Source organism: Bos javanicus, chromosome 21, assembly GCF_032452875.1.
Source record: "Bos javanicus breed banteng chromosome 21, ARS-OSU_banteng_1.0, whole genome shotgun sequence".
NCBI classification, from domain to species: domain Eukaryota; kingdom Metazoa; phylum Chordata; class Mammalia; order Artiodactyla; family Bovidae; genus Bos; species Bos javanicus.
In genome coordinates this window covers 47,202,947-47,227,130 of record NC_083888.1, presented here as the reverse complement: position 1 = coordinate 47,227,130, position 24,184 = coordinate 47,202,947, and the positions used below count along the sequence as shown (strand labels likewise).

The following is a 24,184-nucleotide window of genomic DNA, read 5'->3' as shown; positions in this document are numbered from 1 at the left end:
ATAAACAAAATTATAGTGTAAATGAAAACTTAGTGGAAAATGCACAATATTTACAGTAGACATGGGATTAATAGTCTTTAAATGAAAAATAGATAAGACATCAAAACTTGAAATTGGCTAAAGAAAGTGTGAAGAGAGCTCCCAAAAGAAGAAATACTTCTGGCAAATAGAAATATTAAAATATTCAACTTCAGTAGTAATCTTTGACATGTAAAATTAAAACAGTTTTATGTAATGTTTGCCAGACTACAAAGTGGCGGGGTACATGCACACAAGTGTGGCTATCTCTTGCTGTTCTGCTAGATGTTTTATAGCAAAATGTCTCATGAGTCTTAAACACTTATGTATCTTTTGATCTAGAAAGTTCATTTTTGTTGACTTTTTCTACTAATAGAGATATGCAAAATTTAACGATAATGATACTGAAGAATTATTTTAATCATTAGAAGGCAAAACTCTTTGTCTTAAACCAAATCTCCTTAGTGTCTCGCACAGAGCCTGGGACACGGAGAGTGCTCATTGAGAGACACAGCTAAATAATGTCACTGAATTAGCATTAGTCAAGACCAAGTTATTGCCAGGGCACAGGTGTAGGGAGAACTGAACTCTAGACTTAACATTCCAAAGATCAGAAAGAGAGAGATGCTCCGGCCATGGAGAGTGTATTTCCCAGGAGCCCCAGGGTCACTGGACTTACTTTGTGCTCAGTCACTCAGCTGTGTCCGACTCTTTGTGGTCCCATGGACTGTGCCCCATCAGGCTCCTCTGCCCATGAAATTTTCCAGACATGAATAATGGGATGGGTTGCCATTTCCTACTCCAGGGGATCTTCCCAACCCAGGGATTGAACCCATATCTCTTGCACCTCCTACGTTGGCAAGTGGATTCCTTACTACTAGACCCACCTACTAGCCTAGACCTAGTTTAGTGTCTGGTTATATTCACACAACCCACTAGAAGCATAAGTCTCAGTCTTAGGTTTATAGCAAAGATCGGTTCACCGAAAAAAAAAAAAAAAAAAACTTGAATAATATCAGTACTTGGTTTTAACATTAATTACTTTCATAATGATATCAAGTGCAAATTAGCAAATTAACATGGAATATAAAACAAATATACTCAGAGTTCACTACCCTGCAGCCTTGCTTGCAGGAAGCAACCACCACCACAACCCTGAAAGCATCACAGCTGCACTCCACCCATGATGACGAGGAAAGGGTACAGCCTTTCGATGAGTACAGTATGAGGACCACGCTGGAAAAAGTTAAAGACACTGTATTTGACTTCCATTCCCCTCCTTATCAGTTAGATTCCCACCTGAGACAGATGGCATGCTCAAAAGGTGGTGTGTTGGAGGCGTAACACAGAGAGAATGGAGAGAGCTGTTTACAGGATGCAGGCAGGATTAAAGGGAACTAACATTCAAGGTGTAGCAACAGCACAGAGGTATTATCACCCTTGATCTGAAGGGGGAAAGGTATTAAAAAAAAAAAAATGGTGTGAGCAGTGCCTGGTGAGAGCTGAGACTGGAGAGAGGGGTTGCCTGATAGGAACTAGAGCCAAAAAGGCAGTTAAGGACAAAGCCACACTGATGCAGGGAGAAAGCAGGAGTTAAGTACTCCTATTGCTCTCTTCTTCTGCTCTCCTTGCTGGCATCATTATCCCCACATTGGCCAAATCCAACTGGAAGCCCCAAGGCAAGGAAAATGGATCAATGCAACTCATAGAGATTGGTCTCTGGGGCAGAGGACCAGAGAAGGAAGCTCAGAAGAATAACAGAGAAGAACAAGCAAAGTCTACTACCCAAAGTCTACTACTACTGTACTGCTTTAATCCACACAAACTAATGAACTGAGACACTTCCCCCACCTTAGGGTCCTCCTTGGCATTGCTCACTCCTAGCCTGCTCACCCATTTCCCCACTCCCACCTTGCTGACCTAATTAACATATGCCAGGCTTCTCTCCAGACCCCAAACTCTGATTTGACAACACCTGAGCTAATTGAGTTCAGGAATGGACCCCTGGGAAGCCAGCAACCATCCTTCCGTGGGATGTCTCAGAAGTCTGGCGCCAGGCCTGATCTCAGGATTTTTAAGGTAAGATAAAAATAGCAAGCATTGAGTAGAAAGAAAAGTCTGTGAGTAAAACTATCCACTTGAAAAGACACAAATAACACTAATAAGCCTTGTCCAAAGCAGGTGTACCTGGCTGAGAATGAGGGATTTATTTTCCTTGGAGGTGGTGGCTGGTATTTGACATTCCAGTTACACTTTACACTTCCAAAGGGCTTTGCTTAGATGTTCTCCAAGCATGGTAATGCACTAGAGATTTTGCTACGTTTGGGGTCAGAGACATTTTTTTTTTCTAAAGGCATATAAGACTGTTGGATGTGCTTTGTAGCCTAAACACTGAGCTTAGAGAACCAATGCTCGGTTTATGCTTAGAAAAACTAACAATTCTCCCTAAGTAAGCTGTAAAAACAGAAGCTGCATTTAGCTAGAGATTCATTGCTGCTTGAGACTTCTGTGTACCAGCCCACCTCCCCCGAAGGCAACTCCCCAATACCAACCCAAGGAAAATTAATAAGCTTTGAAGGTGTGTTGTTTGTCTGTCCTCCAGCAAAGGAAATATTTTATTTTATTCCCCCGGTTCTGGTAACTAAGTGAAGCAGAATTCAAAATCTTACTAGAGTTGTCTTAGCCCATCCAAGCCCTGTCTGAAATATGTGGGTCGTTATGCAAGAGATTCAGGAATGCACCCCCAGACTCTAGCTCTTCCAAGCCTCCTTAGTGGGAGGTGATAATCAGCTTGTGAATTTTTACCCCATCAGTTAGATCTATGTGTATGGGGCAAAATCCTCTTGTGGCTTGGTCTTTACTATTTGTCTTGATTAGGCCCCTGTCCCCTACTAAGCTTTCCTACACGTGCAAAGTATATGCAAAGTATCATTTAGGGTCTTCAGCATGCTTGCTTCATTTCCAATGGACTTGGACTCTCAGATAGAAACTATTTTTTAAAGGGAATCTTTATCAAATAATTCTAAAAGACCACTGCTTCGGCTGCTGAGAAGGCTTTGCCCGGTCTTGGAACCTGAAACACAAGCTCTACTTTTCCTCCCGCTGCTTGTTGTCTTTGGAGATGCTGGAGAAGGGAATGACTACCCACTTCAGTACTCTTGCCTGGGAGAATCTCATGGTTAGAGGAGCCTGGCAGGTCCAAAGGGTCGGACATGGCTGAGTGACTTTCACTGGGGTTTGCCGAGTCCTCTGGAGAGGGAGGCACAGGGATCTCTTACCTCTTAGCCCCTTGAGCCTCCTCTCCCTTAAAGATCCTAAAGGTGTAGCTGATGCAGCCACCGGACATTTTCAGGAAGCACATTTCTTTGCTCTACAGAGAGCGGCCCTGCGGGTGGGGAAGATTGGGAGGGGATTACAGGCAGTGTCTCGATGGATGCTTAGGCACGGCTGGGAGCTCAGCGTCATCAAGTGGGGACTCCCTTCTCCCTGCCATTTGTATCCGGGAGACACCGTGATTTCCAGGAGCCTAGCTGGTGACTACCTCCAAAAGACTGGTAAAAAGGGAGGGCCGAGTGTGCCCAGATGCCCGGTCCACAGCAGCCAGCATCGCCCAGGTTCCCAGATTTCTGTAAAGGCTCTTGACTGTGGCTACCTTTTATTGTACTTACACTCTGCACTCACCTAGTGTGAGGTAGGTACTAATGTGCCCATTTTATAGTTGAAAAAATGGAGGCTCAGAGATAGCAAGTCTCCTACAGAGTACAGATTGGACTCTGATTCCAAATCCGTGATCTTAAACATAAACGCTATAGTCCTTGTCAACTGCAAGAACAAGCCAGGTTGGAGCTTGTGTAATGAGAGATTCACTAAGACTGAGAGACCCCCAGCCTCAGAGGTGCCAGCCGTGCACAGAGGCATGTGCAGACCACTGCTTCGGCTGCTGAGAAGGCTTTGCCCGGTCTTGGAACCTGAAACACAAGCTCTACTTTTCCTCCCGCTGCTTGTTGTCTTTGGAGATGCTGGAAAACGGAAAAAAGAAAGAAAGAAAGGCTTTTGCCCAAAATTTACAAAGAAACTTAGAGCACAAAATTAGAGCAAACCGGAGGAAACTCTTTGTGCTACCTGTTATCCCAGAGTCTTCTCAACTTGCAGAGAGAGACTTCCCTACTCTAGGAGCTGAGTCACACCTCCTCACCTTCCATCACCTAAACGGTTTCCTTCCTAAGTTCACACAGATCCTGGTTCCCCTGGGTGGGATCATCAGGCCTGCACCAGCCACTCCAGACTCAGGGGAAACTGAGGCCCAAAGTATCCATCCAGGCTCCCCAGCAAATTGAAGGTGGGTTGCTGCTGCTACTGCTGCTAAGTCGCTTCAGGCGTGTCCGACTCTGTGCGACCCCATAGACGGCAGCCTACCAGGCTCCCCCGTCCCTGGGATTCTCCAGGCAAGAACGCTGGAGTGGGTTGCCATTGGGTGCCAAACTCCTGACCACGCCCCTCCACCCTGTTGGAATTCCTGTCCACATCCCCTGGTGTCTTCTCCTAGTCGATGCTTCCTCCCTCTCCCATCTCTTGGGACGGGTTTATTCCCATTCCAGCACCTGCAGGAGTTTTAGAAGTTTCTGCCCCAGTGTAAACTGACCTTCAAGGCAAGCACTACGCTTTATTTATTGAAACCACTTCTCTTGCCGGGTGGGTTGTCAGGGGAGGGTCACAAGGAGGTCAGAGAAGACTAGCAGATTCACAGTGGAAGGTATTTTCTTAGAAGGAGGCCAGTAGGGTGAGGAGAGTGGGATGCACCCCGCGGACTGTATCATGGAAAGCATTTGAAAGAAAACAAACCGACACCAGATCTGTTAGAAGCCTAAGCCTCCAAGGTGGTTCGGGTTCCATGCAGTGCCAAGTCCCTCTCCGGAGCCGCAGGACTGGGGTCCAGGTAGGGAGCTGTCCCAGGAAGAAAGAGCGGTCTGGAAGCAGCGAGTTTGCCCTTCAGCTCCTGGGGCGGGGCATGGGGCGGGCCGGGTAGGGGGGCGCTACGGAGCCTTAGAGCAGCTCTCAGCGCCGGTGCCCGTGGGATGTAGGGGACTGGGACATCACGGACACCAGATGCTGCCTGGTGGCTTCCCGAGTGACAGCAGCCCAGAGGAGAGGGAGGAGAGTTTTATGTTTTTAAACATAAAACTTCAGGAGGAGAAGTTGACCCACTGGGTCTGCAGTTAATACCTTGTAACAACAACATGGCAGGTTCGGAGAGGTTTAGTGGTCCTTTAAGAAAATGATTACATCACACTGGGAAGGTGCGTGGAATAAAATGCTTTAGATCCTAAAGACTGGAAGACAATGAAGGTAAAAGCCTGAAAACTTTGAGCGCGCCGCCACCTCCGGGGTGCGCTGAGCGTCTGGCATCCGGGAGGGTCACTTCAGGGACTCTTGCTGCGCCACCCGTCCTGGTCGCGCCCCGCCCCTGCAGGTGCCCCCCGGAGTCCCGGGGCGGAAACGCCGCGCGCTTAGCGCTGGGCACAATCCGGGACTAACAGTGCTTTTCCTTCTCATTCCGTGGGATCGGCTTCATCCCTTGGCCAATTTAAACATATTATTTAAACACGGAAGTTTCCTTTACAGATTGGAGTGAAACATTTTGCTTAATGGAAAGTAGATGGGGTTCTTCAACTTTTAATCGATATCTTTGTTGAAAGGTGCGGTTGGCCGCCTTTTCACAGCGGGGGAAAGTGAAAACATTTGCCTCGGGTCACACGTTGAGGGTCCTAGATGAGCAACGGCGGCCGCTGATTCTGCCAAAGGCCGGGTACAGGTGAGGTGGGGGCATTTCCCATTTGATCATGTCACCACGATGATTTAGGTTAAAATTAAGCATCATGTACATGGGAAGAACCAAGCCCAGCGGGCCTGAAAATCCAAGGATCCCAAGGTTCTGAAGCCCTAACCATTATGCTAAAAATATCTGTTCATCTATTTGTTCATTGTACGGTCCATTCATTTCTCAAGCCCATTGAACTGAGACAAGTCCCTGAGATCCTCTCACTTGGACCAGCATCTTCTCCCATCTGACACCAACCTGGCCAGTCTCTGGATTGGAGCAGTTAGTTCAGTGATCGAGTCAACAAATCTTTATTGAAGTCTACTAACCCCCAGGCTCTGCTGCAGCAGTGGAGACCACTGTAGTCTGCACCCTCAGAGAGTTTCTAGTCCAGTGGGGGAGAGAAAAAAAAAAATGAAAAGACACAAATGGAATTTGCTGTTGAGGAGGGATAAAAACCTGGCAGGAACTTAGAGCAAGGTGTGGACCTAAGATCCCCTGGAGATGGAAATGGAAACCCACTCCAGTATTCTTGCCTTGAAAATCCCATGGACAGAGGAGCCTGGTGGACTACAGTCCATGGGATGGCAAAAGAGTTGGACATGACTTAACGACTAAACAACAGCAACAGAAATGGACCTAAAGAAGGCAGACCTCAGTTAGTTGGGGAAGTCTGCAAATTTCTCAAGACCCACTGGACTTGCACTGGACTTGCACTGGACTTGCCACCACAGTGTTGGCATCTGCATTTCCTTACTTTGATCCATTTGCGATAGACAACCAGGATGGCAGCATTCAGAAAGTGGTGAAAGAGCCTGCAAATTTTGCTGTATCCTAGCAAAAGGGAATGCTGCCAGGGAGCCCTCTTCCTAGTGTTTCTCTTTACAAGAAAACTCACTGCATGTGAGCTAAGTACTGGTTTTACTCTGTGACCCTTAGGACAAGAAAAATCAAACAGCTTCAAACAGATGTACTATTTTAAAACAAAGCTTTCCCTAGCTCTGGAATAGCTTGCTGGAAATCCCCAAAGCAACCACTCAACAGTGTCCTCCAATCGAATTTTAAATAATGAACATAACCTCCCTCTAGCCATGCCACGCCAATCCAAAAGCACAATTTTAAAATTAGGAGAGAGATCAGGAAGCCAGTACAATGGGAAAAGCCTGGCTATAACACATTTTTACCCTTTCACCCCCATGTGTAGGATATGATTTATATAATTGTTACAAAAGCATCTGTTAAATAGAACTATGTAAATTTGAGGGTAATCACATTTGAATAGCCCAAGTTAAGCCACCAGGTCAGGCTGAAGGGCCGTGAGAAAGTCTTGGGTGTACCTGTGGTGGAGACCAGTGGATGGAGAACGGGGAGTTCAGGGACTGAGAAGTTAAACGTTCCTTAGCAATTAGGGAAGGATTGAGGTCTAAGCGAGCACACCCAACCCTTTGTTTCCATCACTGCTTCCCACTAGCCTGAGCTTCTGCCATTTGGAGCAATGGAGGTTCTGACATATCAACGCCTACACCTCCAATCTCCCAGTTGCATACCCGGAGCAGCATAGGAGGAAAAGATTGGGATCTCAAAGCTTTCTCCCCCCTCAAACGCACCCCACTCCGCTCCTTCGGCGGCACACAGTAGGGCCTCAGCCACTCTAGTCCTTTTCTGCTCTCAGACTTAAACGTTTGTCACATCTCCCTATAATTTTTCAACTCTGAAGCAGTGCATTTCCAGTTACTCCCCCCAAGACCCCCTCCCTAGTGGTTTTCAAGTAACCACAGGGGGAAAATACGGGCACCACTACGCAGAGATAGCCACTCCAGGAGTGTGCAGGGGTGAGGAAAGACTTTAGGGATTGGGCCACTTTCTCCAGCTGGCGTGAATAAAGCTGTCTGGTGACTCGGAGAAACAGCTGCCTGGAGACACGCGACGGCCTCGGGGACCTGGACCAGCGGGGGGTTGGGGGGGGGGGTGAAGCGTTTTATGCGCGACCCTCCAAGGAGAGAGGCCCTGGGAGGACCGACTGGCTTCTGACTCCTACCTCCCAAGGCTAGTGATGGTCTAGGAGGGCAGGTCGCCCTTCCCAACCTTTCTCATTTCAATACATGAAAATGAGAGTTGATTTTGGCAAGGCGCTGCTCGCTCACGGCCAGAGAGACGGTTTTGTCGCCCGCGGGCGGAGGCCAGGTGGGGAGCAGCTCCGGCTCCGACATCCGGCTGTGGGCGAGCCCGGCCCGCGACCCGGGTCGCTCAGAAACCCGGCAGCGGCTCAAGGAGCTGTAGGGGAAGGGACACACCCAGGGATGAAGAACCGGGATTAAAATGTTACATTAAAAAATTTTTTTTTCAGTGAAGTGAAAGCCCTGGATGTACATGTCTGTGGATCCACATAAACAGATACCTGCCGGAAAACGCAGACTTCCCCACAGGGAACCGACAAGGCGGGTTAAGGCTGTCCCGTGGCCCCTACCTACTGAGGGTCAAACGCCTAGTGAATTAATTTCTTAAATTGATGTAATGATAGAAACCACCACTTCCCTGGTGGCTCAGTCGGTAAAGAATCCTCCTGCAATGAGGGGGACCTGGGTTGGATCCCTGGGTTGGGAAGATCCCCTGGAGGAGGGCATGGCAACCCGCTCCAGTATTCTTGCCTGGAGAATCCCATGGACAGAGGAGCCTGACGGGCTACAGTCCACGAGGTCACAAAGAGTCGGACACGACTGAGCAAGGGCAGAGGAAGAAAGGAAAGGAGAAGAGAGAGGCAGCGGAGGAACAAGGAGCTCGGTGCTGCTCTTCTGACCCTCTGCGCCCTCACCCTGGCCTGGGCGGCGGCGGGACTCGAAGGCCGCGCGTCTCGGCGGCGGCGGCGGCGACTGCGGGCGGGAGGCCGAGGCCGGCGCTGGGGTCCGCCCTCTCGCGGCGCCGGCCCTTCCCCAGCTCCCGCACACACCTCTGTCCTCGAGGGCCAGGCACACGCAGGAGTAGACAGTTGCTTCAAGTGTCCCAAGCCTTCCTCGGTCCTAAACCGACCCGGGGCCCCGTCCCAGGCGACTGTGAACCAACCGCGTGCAAGGCGACAGATCTTAGTTTCTCGGCATCTGATTCTCCCGGGAGGTGGAGGATCGAAGCTTCTTATCTGGGGGGCGGGTGGGAGCCTGAGGAGGAGCTCCGATCACCCTGCAGCGAGCGTGCACCCTGGGCCCGCGGCCGCGGGCGAGATCTGGCCGAGGCTCGTCGGGGAGGGGAGAGCTGGCGGGAATAGGGTACACATTTTTAGACCCCGCCGCCTCGGGCCCTGCTGTCTGCCACGCGTCTAAACGGTCCCGCTGAACAGGTAGGACTTGGTGCCGCCAAAGGCAGCCAGCTGGGCCCGAGGCGCGAGCCCCCGGCCTTTGCTTCCAGTCGTCGCCCTCGACTTCTCCCTGACCGAGTGGAGATCTGCGGAAGGGGCTCCTAAGCCAGGTAATGCTGGGAGAGCGGAGCGAAGGTGGCTAAGTTCGGTGGGTGGGCCAGGCGCCACAGGCCCCCGGGGCCCGACTGCGAGGAGAGCGGACCCCAAGGGGGTAGAGGGCGCAGCTTCCGGGAAGGGAGGGGCCCCTTCCTCCGTCCTTGTTCATCTGGAGATACCCGCGCACCTGCCATCGCGACTGCCCTGACTCCCTCCATCTAAGGAGCCTGCCCACCCCGCTACCCAGGCCACTCCAGGCGCGCTCTGTTCGCCCTGGCACAGGCCACTTGAGCCCGGGACACCCCAGGAGCCGCCACGTGGCTGCCCTCGGGGCTCCTTTACCTCGAGTCCCCCACCCCCCACCCCCCGCAACCCCACCTCCCCAACACAGAAGGCAGGTCCAGTTGCCCGAAAAGCGCAATCTTTCTGCACCGCGTAAAGGCAGGGCCTATTAGGGAGAAAAGGTTGGAAATGAGCAGGCTGCAGCAGCCGGCCTCGTTACCTGGTTGCTGGTTAGCAACCTAGAAACAGCAGTTTTGTTGGTCGTTAATTTTCCAAACCAAAGACCAAATAGGGCACTGATGATTCGCTTTTAAATCTCACGGAAATGCCCGACTGGCAGCAGGGTACACTAGAACTTCACCTTCTAAATTTGTTAGGTGTCTTGGAACACCGCGACTGAGATGGAGAGAGGCTAGAAGCTCACCGAGCTGCCGCCTTTCCTTCTTCTTGGCCTCAGGCAGTCGGCTCTAGGAACCAAAAATCTCTGGCTGAGAGAGGCCTGCGAGGTTCCAGTCTCGCCTGCTAGTGCTGGCTGGGGGCGCCTGCGGCAGGAATCCGCCCGCGTTCCCTTCCTACGACAGGAGGCGCTGTGATCGCGGGAATTCCTCGGGCTGCCGACCGGGTCCCCATGCTGGATCAAGGTTCTAAAACTGGCAGAGCCCACTCTTCACCACCGATCTTGAGCTTTGGAGAAGCCCTGAAGAAACTTCACTTTGGCCATCCGCTTTGAAAAATGGGCGTTCCCCTCCTCCCCCCGCCCCGCCACCAAGCTGAATTTTTTGTAAAATGAGGTCTAGTGGGTTTGAGATGTGTGCTGAAAGGAAGATTTTTTTTTTTTAATTGACTCCCTTTACGGTTACAGCCTTTGGTTTGGTTTGTTTTCGCCTTAAAGCTCCGGGTTTTTGTGCAACATAAAAGTTATTGCTAAGTTGTTACGACCCATAGAAAATACCCTAGTCATGCTGGATGTGGTGGAAGAGCCAAGAGGGCGTTGGCGAATCACCGCGGGAAGGAACAAGGAAGCTCATTAGCACTGAAAGTACCCCCACCTCCCCAGTCAGGCTGAGGAGCCTATGCATCCTTGTACTTTACAAATGGGACTAAGGTCCTGCTGTTGATGGGAACTTTGCACAAAAGAATTAGTTTCTGACTGTCGCCCTGAGAAATATGTGCAGACCCACACGTTTGCAGATACATTTACACAAATTGATGGGACTGGCTTGCAGTCCCAGGGACAGGCTGCAGTTCGGGAGGGCGAGTGGCTGCTGAGTTCCAGGTGATTTAATTTCACTCTCAAGCCTTTCCTTACAATGTGACGTTACTCACCACCATCACCACCCCCTTTTTTTTTTCTTAAAGGAATTGGAATCCAATGCTTTTATCTTTTTTTTTTTTTATTTCCTTAACTACACATCTTCACCCTCTCATGCTCTCCTGCTAATTTAAGAGATTTGTTTGGTTCAAGGATTTAATGTGATTCTCTTGCCAGATTTCAAGGAAGAAAGGTTTGTAAGAACAAAGCACAGGGGGGAAAAGGAATCTGTTTGGAAGACAAGTTAAAACACATTTCTTAAAATGAGATTAATAACAGTTTAAAACTTTGCCAAACAAGAATATTTCGCGGATTCTTAGTCCTTTCAGAAAGGTTTTTTATTGCTGCTTAAACCTAGTGGTTCTCTGAAAGTACAGCACATACATGGCCACACACACACTCAGAAACACACAACCACCATAGCACAACCTCTCACCAACTCACTGCCTACCACCCAGTCACTTTGTTTGGTCCTCCCCAGGGCTTGTGGGCAAGCCACTACCCAGAGTCTCATAGAAGCCAAGAGGCTTTGCTTGAAGAAGCACTTCCCACGGATGTCCAGTCCCAGCCCGGCCACTCCAGATCAGAGATGGGACCAAGCACCGCCGTCATCACCGCTGGCTTCGGCCTGGCACCTCTCTAGCCGAGTAGATGCATTCCCGCGCCCGAGCCCAGCCTCTCCCGGCGCGTATTTAGGGAGATGTCCCCTCCCCCTGACCTTTCCCTATCAGAAACCAGACGGTCGCCTCCAGCTCAGTCCCCGAGGCTGCGGAAGGGGGGCGGGAGGAGGAGCTGGGCAGAGGGAGGACGGCCCGACTCGGGTCCGCCTGCCCTATCACATAGACATCTGTTCTCAGTTTCTTCCTCTTCATAATCGCTACAGATGACAGGGGGAGTAGAGCGGATCGAGGTGGAAAAAAAAAAAAAGTTATGTCATAAAGATATAAAACGGTGTTGTGACTCACCTGCTCTTAGCCGCAGGTACGGGTTTCGTGGCAGCGTCTCCACTCTGCTAGCCAGGAGCCGGAATCGGCCTAACGTCACCTGGGTCGGCTGACTCAGATGGCCGAGTTTCTAGTGACGGGGCAAAAGTGGGGCTTTTTCCGTTTTCAATCCTGAAGTCCGGGGCGGGGGCCGGGGGCGAGAGAAGGAAGTCTGAATTTTCCAGTCTCCCGGGGTTGAACTTTTAGGTCAGGAATCAGAAGGGCGGGAGCTGGAAGCGGGCAGAAGAGTAGGAGGCAGGAGGGGCGCGGGACGGGGTCGCAGCACCGAGGGCCGAATGTCCCCCAGGGGAACCCTGGGGTCATGTAGCCGGCTCTACCCCCAGGAGCCCGGGCTCCAACGCCACCGCCCCCAGCGCTTCATCGGCTGCGCGGTTCCCATCCAAAACCCTCGCTAGCCCTCCCGGCCCCGCCTATTTTTCTTTTTTCCTCTTCCAAAGAGGGGTTACACACACCGCCCCCCGCCCTCCACCACCACCACCCCGGTTTCCCTCTTCCCCCAGCCTCCCGGCTTAAACCAATTACGCCGCTTGGCAAACAAAGTGAGGGTCGGTTTGGGGGAGGGCGCTCGGCGGGAGGGGGCCCAGGGGGCGCGCGCGGCGGCGGCGGCGCGGCGGGGCGGGAGGCGCGGCGGCCGGACTGGCGGGCGGCCGCCTCGCAGGTGCACCTCGGGCTTTGTAGGTGCGAGCGTCTTTGTGCGGCGGACAAATGGGGAGAGGACGAGGAGGTGGGCACTCGAGCGACGTAAGATCCACATCAGCTCAACTGCACTCATCTCGCAGAGGCCGCCAGCTCACTTCCCGCGGAGGCGCTCCCCGGCGCCGCGCTTCGCGGCCGCCGCCTGCCCCCGCCCGCCCCGCCGCCGCCGCCGCCGCCGCCGAGCACGCCGCGCCCCGCAGCTCCTGGCTTCCTCCTCGCTAGGGTGGCGTTGGGCCGAAGCGGGCGCTCGGGTGACTGCAGCGGGCTCGGCTCCCCGCCCCCCGCCCCGGGCCGCGCGGCTGCCAGTCGCTTCGCACAGGGCTGGATGGTTGCACCGAGCAGGGTGGCTCCAGGATGTTAGGGACTGTGAAGATGGAAGGGCACGAGAGCAGTGACTGGAACAGCTACTATGCGGACACACAGGAGGTGAGAGGCGGGCGGCAGGCGGGACGTTCCTGGAGCCCGTGCTGGGACGGGGGAAACCTGGCGAGGCGGGCAGCAGGCGGACTGGGGGCGTCTCCTCCGTGCCACCGGTGCCTACCCACCCGGGTTAGCCCCGGCCGGGCCTTGGCTAAACGGGCCTGGGGGCCGGATCCTCAGCCCGGCCCGGGGACGGGATTCCGGCGATCGGCGCTCAGAGCGGGCGAGACGGTTTTAGGAAACTCTTGCTGTGAAAGCACCCGTTCTTTGGGACGCACTTGCCTCTTGCTTGCGGAGAACGGGAGCCAGAGCCCAGACCCGGGTGTCGCGCGCGGGTTGGCTGGCTGGCGGAGGCATGAGTTTGAGGCAAGTCTGAAAAGGCTAGAATTCGCCCGGGGGGCAGTTTCTTCCTTCCGTAGTTGAATTCCCAGATGTCTTCTGATGAAAGCGCTTAGCCGCCAATAATGCGCCTCTTGATAATGAAATGATTCTGAAATTTTGTAAAAGTTCTTCAAAACCCCTGTTTGGGGAGAAGTGTGCTTCTTCCTCTTTAGAACCGCTGGGTGGCGCTAGTGCGAGCTGACTTTTCCTCCAGCACTCCGGGCGGGCGGAGAACCTGTTTCTCTTCATTGTCCCCTTGGTGGCACGTTCGTGTGGTTTATTTTATCAATACAGTGTGCACAAAGGGATTGCGAGGAAAACCAGGTACAGGCAGGACCACCTCCTACTCCTAAAAGTATTTCTCTGAAAATAACTGGCGATTACCCTCCAAAAATTTACCATTATTGAAAACGTTTATTGAAACTGCCTTGGATAATCTTGGGAAGAGGAAAAGAAAAGTAAAATATACTTTAAGACATGGACAGAAAAACATAAAATCAAGAAATATTTTCATGCTAATTAATTTATTTAGATTTATATAGTATATATTCACAAACATATCCCGAGTTTATTTGCATACTCTAGCAGAATGTGTGCCTAATTAAATGTTTGTTCACCTTTTATGTTTTCAAATAAAGTCATGTTTTCAGATGAAAATAAACGTAAGGATACTATTATTTTTATTAAGTTAACAGATAAGTAGTTTTTACATTTCTATACTCTATATTTTTAACATATCTAGTGCTCTCAGATTGCCATTGATAAGTTTCCCCCTACTGATGATTTAAGAAGGAGCTCAGAACACTTCCTCAGATTTAATTCACATACAGTCATCTCCGCTCACTAGTGAGTTAAATTCTCTATGAAAAGAGCTTCTTTACAGGTTAGAATTGGGAAGTAGAATAGCATTAAGAGAAAGCAAGTGGACTTTGATTTTTTAATTTTAAAGTATTTTATACTATTGATATAGTTTCAAAAGCCAGGTTTTGAGATGATCAGGGGCAAAATATCAGACTATGTAAAAAATGTGATTATTTCTATAAATTTTGTCACCAAAATTTTCAAACATTAGGGCCCTGGAAACAGGTAATGAAATTAGTGCAAGTTTATGAATGGCTGTAAAGTCATGTTAAATGTAGGTTGTGCATTGATATTATTATGTACCCTCCCCTACTCTTTCTCCTATTATATATCTATTTTTTCCAAAAGTTACTCAACTTCTGAGTTTTTTCCCTTTTAATATTACAATTGCTACAAGTAGATGGAAAACACTACTTCTAAATATAATGAACAACAAAAAGTCACCATTTGGTGAAAGCTGCTAAGATAGTAAAGCCAGTTGTTTGGAAATGTTTGGTCATATGGCCATGGATGATTTGCTCTATCAGGGAGAGGTTAACTAACAGTCACCCGGAACAGCGCGGGCCGCTACGTGGTCAGCCCAGGCCTGGCAGGCTTAGGCGAGATGGGTGCAAATCTGGGGGTGTTGCCCGCCTAGGGGTGGGGGCTGGGGCATGGGGGGAAGCAGTGTCATACCCACCGCACGCTTAAGGTGGAGCGAATAAGCAGAGGATCCGAGATATTAATTCTATTTTCGGAGTTTTAACTCCTTTCAAGCAAAAGGAAGACGGCTTTGCCGAGGCCCGATCTGGGGTGGAAAGTGGGATACCGCCTGGCAATGGAGGGGCCCTAGAAGCCGGCCCCTAAGCCTGGCGTGTAAGGCGATTACACATCTTCCTGGGGACATATTTTCTGTGAGTTCTTGTCTTTCATGCCTGCCGAGCTAGGATTTCCCCCCCTGCCGTGCACGACATCTCTTTGCTGGCTCTGGGGAGGGGGCCCGCCGGTTTGCCCCTGGTTGGGGGATCTTAGACTTTGCAGAAATGGCCTCTTCTCGTTTTCGGATTTGCCGGGGGTGGGGTTGGGGAGGGGGCAGTAGCCGCCAGCGCGCCCACTAACTCAGCCCTTCGGGGCCTCTTCACGCTGTCTCCGCTCCAGGCCTACTCCTCTGTCCCGGTCAGCAACATGAACTCGGGTCTGGGCACCATGAATTCCATGAACACCTACATGACCATGAACACCATGAGCACGAGCGGCAACATGACCCCGGCTTCGTTCAACATGTCCTACGCAAACCCGGGCCTGGGAGCCGGACTGAGCCCCGGGGCGGTGGCTGGCATGCCCGGCGGCTCTGCGGGCGCCATGAATAGCATGACGGCGGGCGTGACGGCCATGGGGACGACGTTGAGCCCAGGCGGCATGGGGGCTATGGGCGCGCAGCCGGCGGCCTCCATGAATGGCCTGGGGCCCTACGCGGCCGCCATGAACCCTTGCATGAGCCCCATGGCGTACGCGCCGTCCAACCTGGGCCGCAGCCGCGCTGCCGGCGGCGGCGGCGACGCCAAGACTTTCAAGCGCAGCTATCCTCACGCCAAGCCACCCTACTCGTACATCTCTCTCATCACCATGGCCATCCAGCAGGCGCCCAGCAAGATGCTCACATTGAGCGAGATCTATCAGTGGATCATGGACCTCTTCCCCTATTACCGGCAGAACCAGCAGCGCTGGCAGAACTCCATCCGCCACTCGCTCTCCTTCAACGACTGCTTTGTCAAAGTGGCCCGCTCCCCGGACAAGCCAGGCAAGGGTTCCTATTGGACGCTGCACCCGGACTCCGGCAACATGTTCGAGAACGGCTGTTACTTGCGCCGCCAGAAGCGCTTCAAGTGCGAGAAGCAGCCGGGCCCCGGGGGCGGGGGCGGCGGCGGCGGCCCCAAGGGTGGCCCAGAGAGCCGCAAGGACCCCTCGAGCGCTGCCAACCCCAGCGCCGACTCGCCCCTTCATCGCGGTGTGCACGGGAAGGCGGGCCAGCTAGAGGGCGCGCCGGCCCCCGGGCCCGCCGCCAGCCCCCAGACTCTGGACCACGGCGGGGCGGCGGCGACAGGGGGCGCCTCGGAGTTGAAGACTCCAGCCACCTCGGCTGCTCCTCCGATCAGCTCTGGGCCTGGGGCGCTGGTATCCGTGCCCCCCTCCCACCCGGCGCATGCCTTGGCACCCCACGAGTCCCAGCTGCACATGAAAGGGGACCCTCACTACTCCTTCAATCATCCTTTCTCCATCAACAACCTCATGTCCTCCTCGGAGCAGCAGCACAAGTTGGACTTCAAGGCATATGAGCAGGCACTACAGTACTCGCCCTACGGCAGCGCATTGCCCGCCAGCTTGCCCCTCGGCGGCGCCTCGGTGGCCACGAGGAGCCCCATTGAGCCCTCAGCCCTGGAGCCAGCCTACTACCAAGGTGTGTATTCTAGACCCGTTCTAAACACTTCTTAGCTCCCTGGGACCGGGGGTCTGTCTGGCATGGCCATGCTGGTAGCAGGAGAGAGAGAGAGAAATCAACAGCAAACAAAACCACACGTACCAAGCCGACAGCAGCATAATGAAATCCCAACTATTTTTATTTCCTTTTTTTGTGTGTGCACAATCTTTCCCCTAGTGCAAAAGACTGTTACTTTGTTACTGTTGTTCAAAACGCCTTGTGTATATTATTACAAAGAAAACCAACCTCAAACCTACAAAAATTGTCCTGCAAAGTTTAATGATCCACAAGTGTATATATATATAAATCCTCCTGCTTCCTTGTCCTTCTCCCTTTCTTCCCTCTTCCCCCCCTGCAGACATGTTCTAGTCTGTGCAGGATTTATTTAAAAAAAAGAAAGATGGTCAAGCTTGTAAAATATTTGTTTGTGCTTTTTTTCCCCTCCTCACCTGATTCCCCTCCCCACTCCCACAGATACACACAGTTTACAGGTCCATGGCAATACTCTTAACCAGAAGAACTGAAAGGGTGAAGAAACAAGTAGACACCAGGACTGTTAAAAGTACTGAAGGACAGTGCTGCTGTTACACAGCAAAACATAAACAGATTAGAGCCACTTTTTTTCAGCTTGCATTTCAGATACACTCAGATAGCAGATGTCTCTAAATGAAATACATATCTACCATATATATGAACTTATTTATGCACATGCTCAGATATGTAGACATCATCCATATATTTATATAACATATAAAGGTAATAGGTAGGTGATATACCTGCTCTTGAGTTGCCGGACCAAGAAGTTACGAAGACACCCTCTTCCCCTCCCCTCCACCCACACATAGCCCTGGGAATCAATTCCTTGAGAATTGCCCTTGTCAATAACTCTACTCCTTGTTTTGCAGAGGGCCATGGGCATGTCATTCTGAGGTCATATAACATGTGTAAAATTAGCTTCTTTGTATTTATACCATTTAAAGGATAATTTTTTTTCCAGAAAAAAAAGGGGGGGAATACTATTACCATGTTGGAGGAGAGATAAGTTATAGGGAGCTGTATTTCAAAATTTGGTCCAAGGTTCCAAAATCCAATTGATTGTGGCCATTTTAATTATTGCCATCGTGTGCTTATTTCATTCAGTGTTAATGCACTTTTCACAGTTGGACATGGTGTTAGTATAGCCAGACGGGTTCCATTATTATTCCTCTTCGCTTTCTCAATGTTAATTTATTGCATGGTTTATTCTTTTTTCTTTACAGCTGAAATTGCTTTAAATGATGGTTAAAATTACAAAATAAAATGTTAATTTTTATCAGTGTGATTGTAATCAAAATATTTTGATTTAAATAATGAAAATGAGAAATTTTAAGCTGTGGAATATGTTCTTGATCATATGCAGCTAAGGACTTTAAATAAATCAAATGTTAACAAAAAGAAAATTTCTGCTATTTTCCTTAATTAAATCCAAAATGGATATTCTGAATATGATATTTTTCAAAGCCTGGCACTGAATAGAAATGACAAAAATGAAAAGAATCTTAAAATTTTTGTTTTTTTATTTTTATCATATGAACGTGTAGCTAGGGAAAAGTAATTAAGGAGATTCAATAAAAGTAGATAAATTAAAAGGTAGATAAATTGATTTAATATCATAAGAATTGAGTTTTTGAAAGATTCTTTATTCCTTGTAATGTTTACTTCAATTTTTGACAAGGGCTTAAGTCTTCTGTGCTTCCTTTGAGCCTTTCTACAATGAACTCAAATATTATTAATTTAACTACCTTCCCCCCCTTCTCCAGTGTATCATTTTCCTTTATCTGAAAGTATTTGAGTGAGAATAAAATATCAGATGTAGCCGATAAAATTAAGTTGTCTACAAGAGAGGATCCAGAACCGTCTTTTTACTAAAGGAGAGGCGAAAATTAACCATCACGGCAGCTTTCGAGGAGGCCCAGGGAGGCCCGGGTTAATTCACTCCTGCAGGGGAAGCTTTGTGCCACCAGGACGTTTCAGGGTTGTGGGTATTTTGTATTTTGTGAAGATATTTTTTAAAAATATTGTTACAAATTTTTTTTCCTAAGAACTTAAAAACTGATGATTTGTTTGCCTTCTAAGAAGCTCAAATGCAACTTCACACCTCTGTAGTTGGTTGAGATCACAAAATCAGTAATCTCCTTTGATAGTAGGCTCACTTTCCAGTCCACCTATTTCTTTGTCAGCCTCGTCGGATTGACGTCAACAATAACAACACTAGCCCAAGCAGAGGCTGGCCTGCCTGAGCCCTTGTGTATGAACTCCATCCTAGCCAGGGCTTGAACTTGGACAGCCTTTACTTTGATCGCCTACTCCTTACCGCAGACAAGATAAAAAGAGCTGTGTGAGTCCCTTAATTATCGAGTAATTGCCTCCCCAGATGACAGAAGGGGTGCCATGTAGCACTTGAGAAAAATCCAGAAATCCAACCCCTCGCTCTCACTTCAGCTAATGAAAGGAGGAGATGGAAACTATTGATTTGAGTAATTTCAAAATTTAATTTAGAGGCCTCTCGGAAGGACATTAAAGTCTCAAAGAGAGGGAAAAGCTTTCAATCCCAATAGTTATTTATATTTATACAATGGGCAACGTTGGCAAATTCGAGTTCCAAAAGTAATATAAAGGCATGAGCTTGATCCTCGGAATCTTACTCGGACCCACTGAACCTAAATCGTCTTACTTGTTCCCTTCCCTTTTTCTAACAAATTAGCAATAAAGTGTCTTGCATTCACCCACCAGGCTTAAGTCGGCCTCAGTCTTGGTGTCTTACTTGGCGGAGACTTTTTCAAGGTTCGCGGGGGACGGTGCGCGGCGGGTTTACGGCCGAGGCCACTCTGGAGACCCGCCTGGGGAGCTAGCCCGGTGGATCGCGGCGAGCGGGGCTCGCCTCGTGGGCTTCTCTGGCTATTTTCTAACCGCACCCTCGGCCACCTCTGGGCGATGCCATCTGCGCCCGGTGTGTTAGGACGCGCGCGGGCTGGGCGCCGGCGCGTCCGGTTGCCGGGGAAGGAGAACAGAGAGAAGGACCGCAAGCATCTTGAGGTGACAAGTGCAGTTAGTTCTTCATTGTTTGGGCATTTTCCCCTCCTAGCGAATAAATCTTCTGTTGAGCCCGAGACCTAAAAGTCAACAAAGAAGGCCAGGCGCCTCGTTACCGCTCCTGCGGCCCCAACGCCCGCGTTGCCGCGGCTGCTCCCGCTGCGTAATCCCTTCCTCGGAAACCGGGACACACAAATGCCGGAACGCCCGGGGCTGGGACGCGGAGCCCCAGGGCCAGGAGGAAAACATCTGTGGTTCCGAGGGAGTGCTGGGACCCTCCCGGAGGGCGCCGGCGTCCCGCGACCCCCTCCCACCTCCCTTTTCGTCCCGGAGCTTCCAGATTTCTACACCTCGGACGCTCCTGCAGCAGACGGCCGGAAAGGGGATGCTGACCGCTCACCCGCGGTCCACCCGACTCTCTTTATTTAGGAATTTCGCCCGAGGTGGGGGAGGGGTCTCCCGAGGGGGAGGGAGGGGATGAGAAGGGAAAAACCTTCCTCTAGAGCCCTGTGCAAAGCTCCGGAGGCCCTCCGATCCACTGACTAACCGCAGAGCAAACATTTTTAGAAAACAAGAAAAAGGTTTTGAGAGTGAGTATAGTGTTGGGGAGGGGAGCTTCTGAAGTTACCTTCACCTTGTCCCAGGCCTGAAACATTTTTTTAAATTGATAAATTTAGGGATGAAGAAAAGCTCACCGGTTGTGTTCAGAAACTCCACAACTTAAATGTGTTTCCAAGTAGAAAGCACCTCAGCGTTTTCCACAGGATAGCTACCAGTGTTTAAACCGAAGATAAAATTTAATTTCCATTGTCCCTTCGCGATCCCCTCATAGTAGAAAAAACTGGTGAGAATCATTATGGCAGGAGGGATTAAACAAAGAAAATCCTATTAAAGTTCTCAACTTCCGTTTTCAGTCTCTGAAAGCTAGATACCCGATTGATATCACTGAAAGTATAAAAAACATTATTTTACTCAGGAGTCTAACAGATTTGAATAAGCCATGGCAGTAAAGAATTCCTGGAGTGATAGAAATGGAAAACTTCGTTGTTTTGGTACTTTAAATAATTGATCTCAATTCCACGAAAATGCTTATTACATTTCTTTGCAGAAAACTTCTGTGATCGATACAAATTCCTCTCAATGCAGGCCAGTGTAGGAGACCTGTAGCCCAAATTAATTAACCTTTCCTCAAGATCAATTGGTCTTCTGTTGATTTAGCAGTAATATTGCAGAACATTTAGCTATAATGTATTTTAATGTGATACTTCAATATGTCAAGAGGAAAAATGCTTTAAAAAGATATAATTGTTTAAATTATGTAATAGGTTAATAATTTGTTTAAATGTTTTACTTTCAAAAATCAAATTTAAATTGCTTATTTGAATTGTAGTAAAATGTGTTTTGCAACTAAATGGAGTTACGATAATGTCTAATTACTTCAAGATAATTATGTGCAAAAAGGTGATTATTTGTAAGCTACCTTGGACTAAATAGGAAATTAAATTATGCTGAAATCTAGAAATAAGATTTTCCTGAACTGAAAGAATCATTGGATATGTAGAAACTCATGAAAGTAAGAATGTAATAAAATTAAATAACTTGGGAGGTTTTACAACCTTTCTACTCAAAAATAGAATCCATTTGGAGAGAGAAAAGGTTTTTAAGAAGTCATTTATTCAAGTTTTATTTTCTACAAATGATCCTAGTGTATCCAATTAACATTTAAAAACAGATTACTTTAAATATTCTCATTTTCCCCCCCTTCCAAATAGTAAAGTTTGAGACCATAATGTTTCCACTGGTGTTTCTCTTTTTAGCTCCTGGTCTAGCTCAGTTCATTGAACTTTGGACAACTGGGACTGCAGCCTTCATCTTTTTTTTTTTTTCTTCTCCAGCCATCATACTAGTAAGCAATTTGGGGCTGGAACATATCCATTCTGTTCAACTTTAACTTGTAAAGTGCATGCATTTTCCTTCTTATGAATATGTCTTTTAATCTGACAAAGGAGACATTCTCCCTTGCTACCTTTCTTTTTCTAACTTCCTCATTTCTCCAATTATATTAGCTCTTGAGTGCACAAGAGCAAAGCTCATGGTGAGCATGAGCTCCCTTCTGCAACCCTGGAAAGTGAGGAGCATCCCTCTTTCTAGATATCACTTCCTGATGTTTTGGGGTTCTCTATGTCCTAGTCAACTTAGAGTATAAAAGCAGAATATTCTTTCTCAAAATCCAGAAAGGAAAGGGCTTGGATGGAATAAATGCTTGAAGACCTCAGAATTCAAGTGGGATGCCAGTCAAGGCACATCCAGAGCAAGTGGAGACCAGGTCTGGTCAGTGCTACTCAGTGTGAGTGAGATTGCCTTGGGTTGACTTTCTATTTCTTTTCTCCTCTTCAGCATTACACACCAAGGACTTTTTCTTTTCTTTTTCTTTCTTTTTTAATTCCTGAAACTAAGAAAAACAACCTGGAAATACCCCTTCCCCCAAGCATTGCCTGGAATTAGGGGGAAATGTTTTCAGCTGGAAACCTCCTTAGTTTCTTTCCCCTCTCTCCCATGAAATTTCAGTTAGTCCTTTGCTTGTCTGATCATGTCCCAGGTCCGCTTTCTCTCTCTCTCCCCCTGTCTCTCTCTCTCTCACCCACACACCAAGGAGTTGTTATTTTAAAACACAAACAATTCAATGAGAAGAATGCAAGGGGCTTCTTGGGGGTGGGGGAGTGTTTCGTTTATATATTTAATTTTAAGGACACGTTATGCACTAGGGAGAAAGGACACTCCCGCTTAGTGCTGCACTCCTGGAAAGCTGATTTTCTTGGCGCGATTCAGGTGACTGGGGTGTTTCTGGGACGTTCCAGCAGCCCTGGGTCCCACCTGGGAGCCTACTGCTTCAGTTCCAGAGCCCAGCTACAAACGCCTAACCGCAAAGCTCCTCAACTCGGAGGGCCACCTCCTGCCGCGTTCTCCACCGCTTCTTCCTAGGTGGAGGCCGATTCACAAGCTCCAACTGCAATGAGCCGTGTTGTAGCGTAGGGCACCGGCCAGGTTTCTTCGCCTCTGCATGGAATCACTGCCTTCTGCTGACACGCGCTTCCTTTGTGTTATGCCTGGCTAATATATTAATGGGGCGGATAACCCAGATCCTTTGAGGAGGGGTAGAGGGGGGTTGGAGACAAGGAAGGGAGAGAAGGAAAGAGAACGGATCTAGCTGCTGACCCTTGGGCCAAAGTGTTGAGAGGCGAGCGGGCGGCAGGAGAGGGAGGGGGGCGCGGGTTGCGAATCCAGGTGGGGAAAGTTCACGTTGAGGGCGCTATAAGCAAACTTAAATGCCTGCACCAAGCGATTTAGAAAGAGCGATCTGATGCTAATGTGCAGCCCCGGGTTCAGAACTGCGAGGCCCGGACGCCACGCATGCTGGAGAACCTGCCCCGCTGGCCGATCGGGCCATGCGCCTCCGGGTCCCCCGCTCCGCGTTCCGCCCTCACCCGCTGCCCCCCGCCCGGAGCTGGGTCGCCCTGCGCGGTGTCCTCGAGTCACAGGTGAAAAATCCTAACTGCGTGTGACACGGATGCCCCTGCCTGCGGTGTTGTTACACCTCCGCAGACTGATCCAGCTCTAGCTGAGACAGCCACCTTAGATGCTGGATCCCAGTGACTAAACCTAAAGACTTCCAACCTCCTTCACCCACTGCCTTCCCCAGCCTCACCTCCAAAGGGCTGTCTGGCCTCCCAGTCGGGGGTCTTAACTGATTAACCACGAAGGCATCCCCTGCGCTACGCCACGAAGTGGCCGCGAGGAACTGCGACCCCAGGCCCCAGAGGACGCTCCTGGTGGGTGCGGGTCTGTTCTCCGGTTCCGGCCTCTCAGCTGGTACGGCCGAGCCCCCTCTCGCCAGGCCTGCGGCCCCGCCCGCCAGACAGTGCCGGCGCACCCCCGAGACATATGCTATCCGCAGGCCGTGCGGCCCGACGTGGTGCTCATTGCAGAGGCGGTTCTCAGCCCATCAAAAGCCCAGGCTTTCTTCAGCCGTATGGGCCGCGAGGTGAACAACAATGCCCGGGCCCCTTCACTTCAAAAGCGGCGATCAGGGGAAAGGCTCCCCTAGAGAATTTTTTTTTTTTTCCTCCTCTGCCTTTCATTCCAGGTTTAAAAAAAAAAAAAAAGGCATCAGCAACTCCAGGGCCCGGGCGAGCCTAATGCCCTTTGATGGGGATTGAATTCATTATCTCCAATAACACAATTGTGCTTGGCCAACGAAAAGAGCAAAGCGGGGCTCTATCCCGCCCGAGGGGCCCGGCCGGGCGGGGCGGGCCAGCGAGGCGCGTTCCTGGGACCCGCTCCGAGGCGCAGTTGCAGCGGGCCGGGCCGGGATGCGACACCCCCGGCGCGCGGGGGCGCGGGCCCTCCAGGAGGCTGC

General features: G+C 50.0%; 1 protein-coding gene across 1 annotated transcript; it reads left to right on the top strand.

Moving 5' to 3' along the window:
* Nucleotides 1-12,427: 12,427 nt before the first annotated feature.
* On the top strand, nt 12,428-17,343 carry FOXA1 (forkhead box A1). The gene is made up of 2 exons (XM_061394960.1): nt 12,428-13,001; nt 15,375-17,343. The coding sequence occupies exons 1-2, from the start codon at nt 12,930-12,932 to the stop codon at nt 16,707-16,709; spliced, it is 1,407 nt and encodes a 468-aa protein (XP_061250944.1). The 5' UTR covers nt 12,428-12,929; the 3' UTR covers nt 16,710-17,343.
* The last annotated feature ends 6,841 nt before the right edge of the window (nt 17,344-24,184 follow it).

What these genes read in the sequence shown, in the direction of transcription:
- FOXA1 (XM_061394960.1), top strand. Translation starts at nt 12,930, where the DNA reads ATGTTAGGGACTGTGAAGATGGAAGGGCACGAGAGCAGTGACTGGAAC. An exon ending in ACTATGCGGACACACAGGAG is followed by an intron (nt 13,002 to 15,374) that starts GTGAGAGGCGGG and finishes TCTCCGCTCCAG; the next exon opens with GCCTACTCCTCTGTCCCGGT.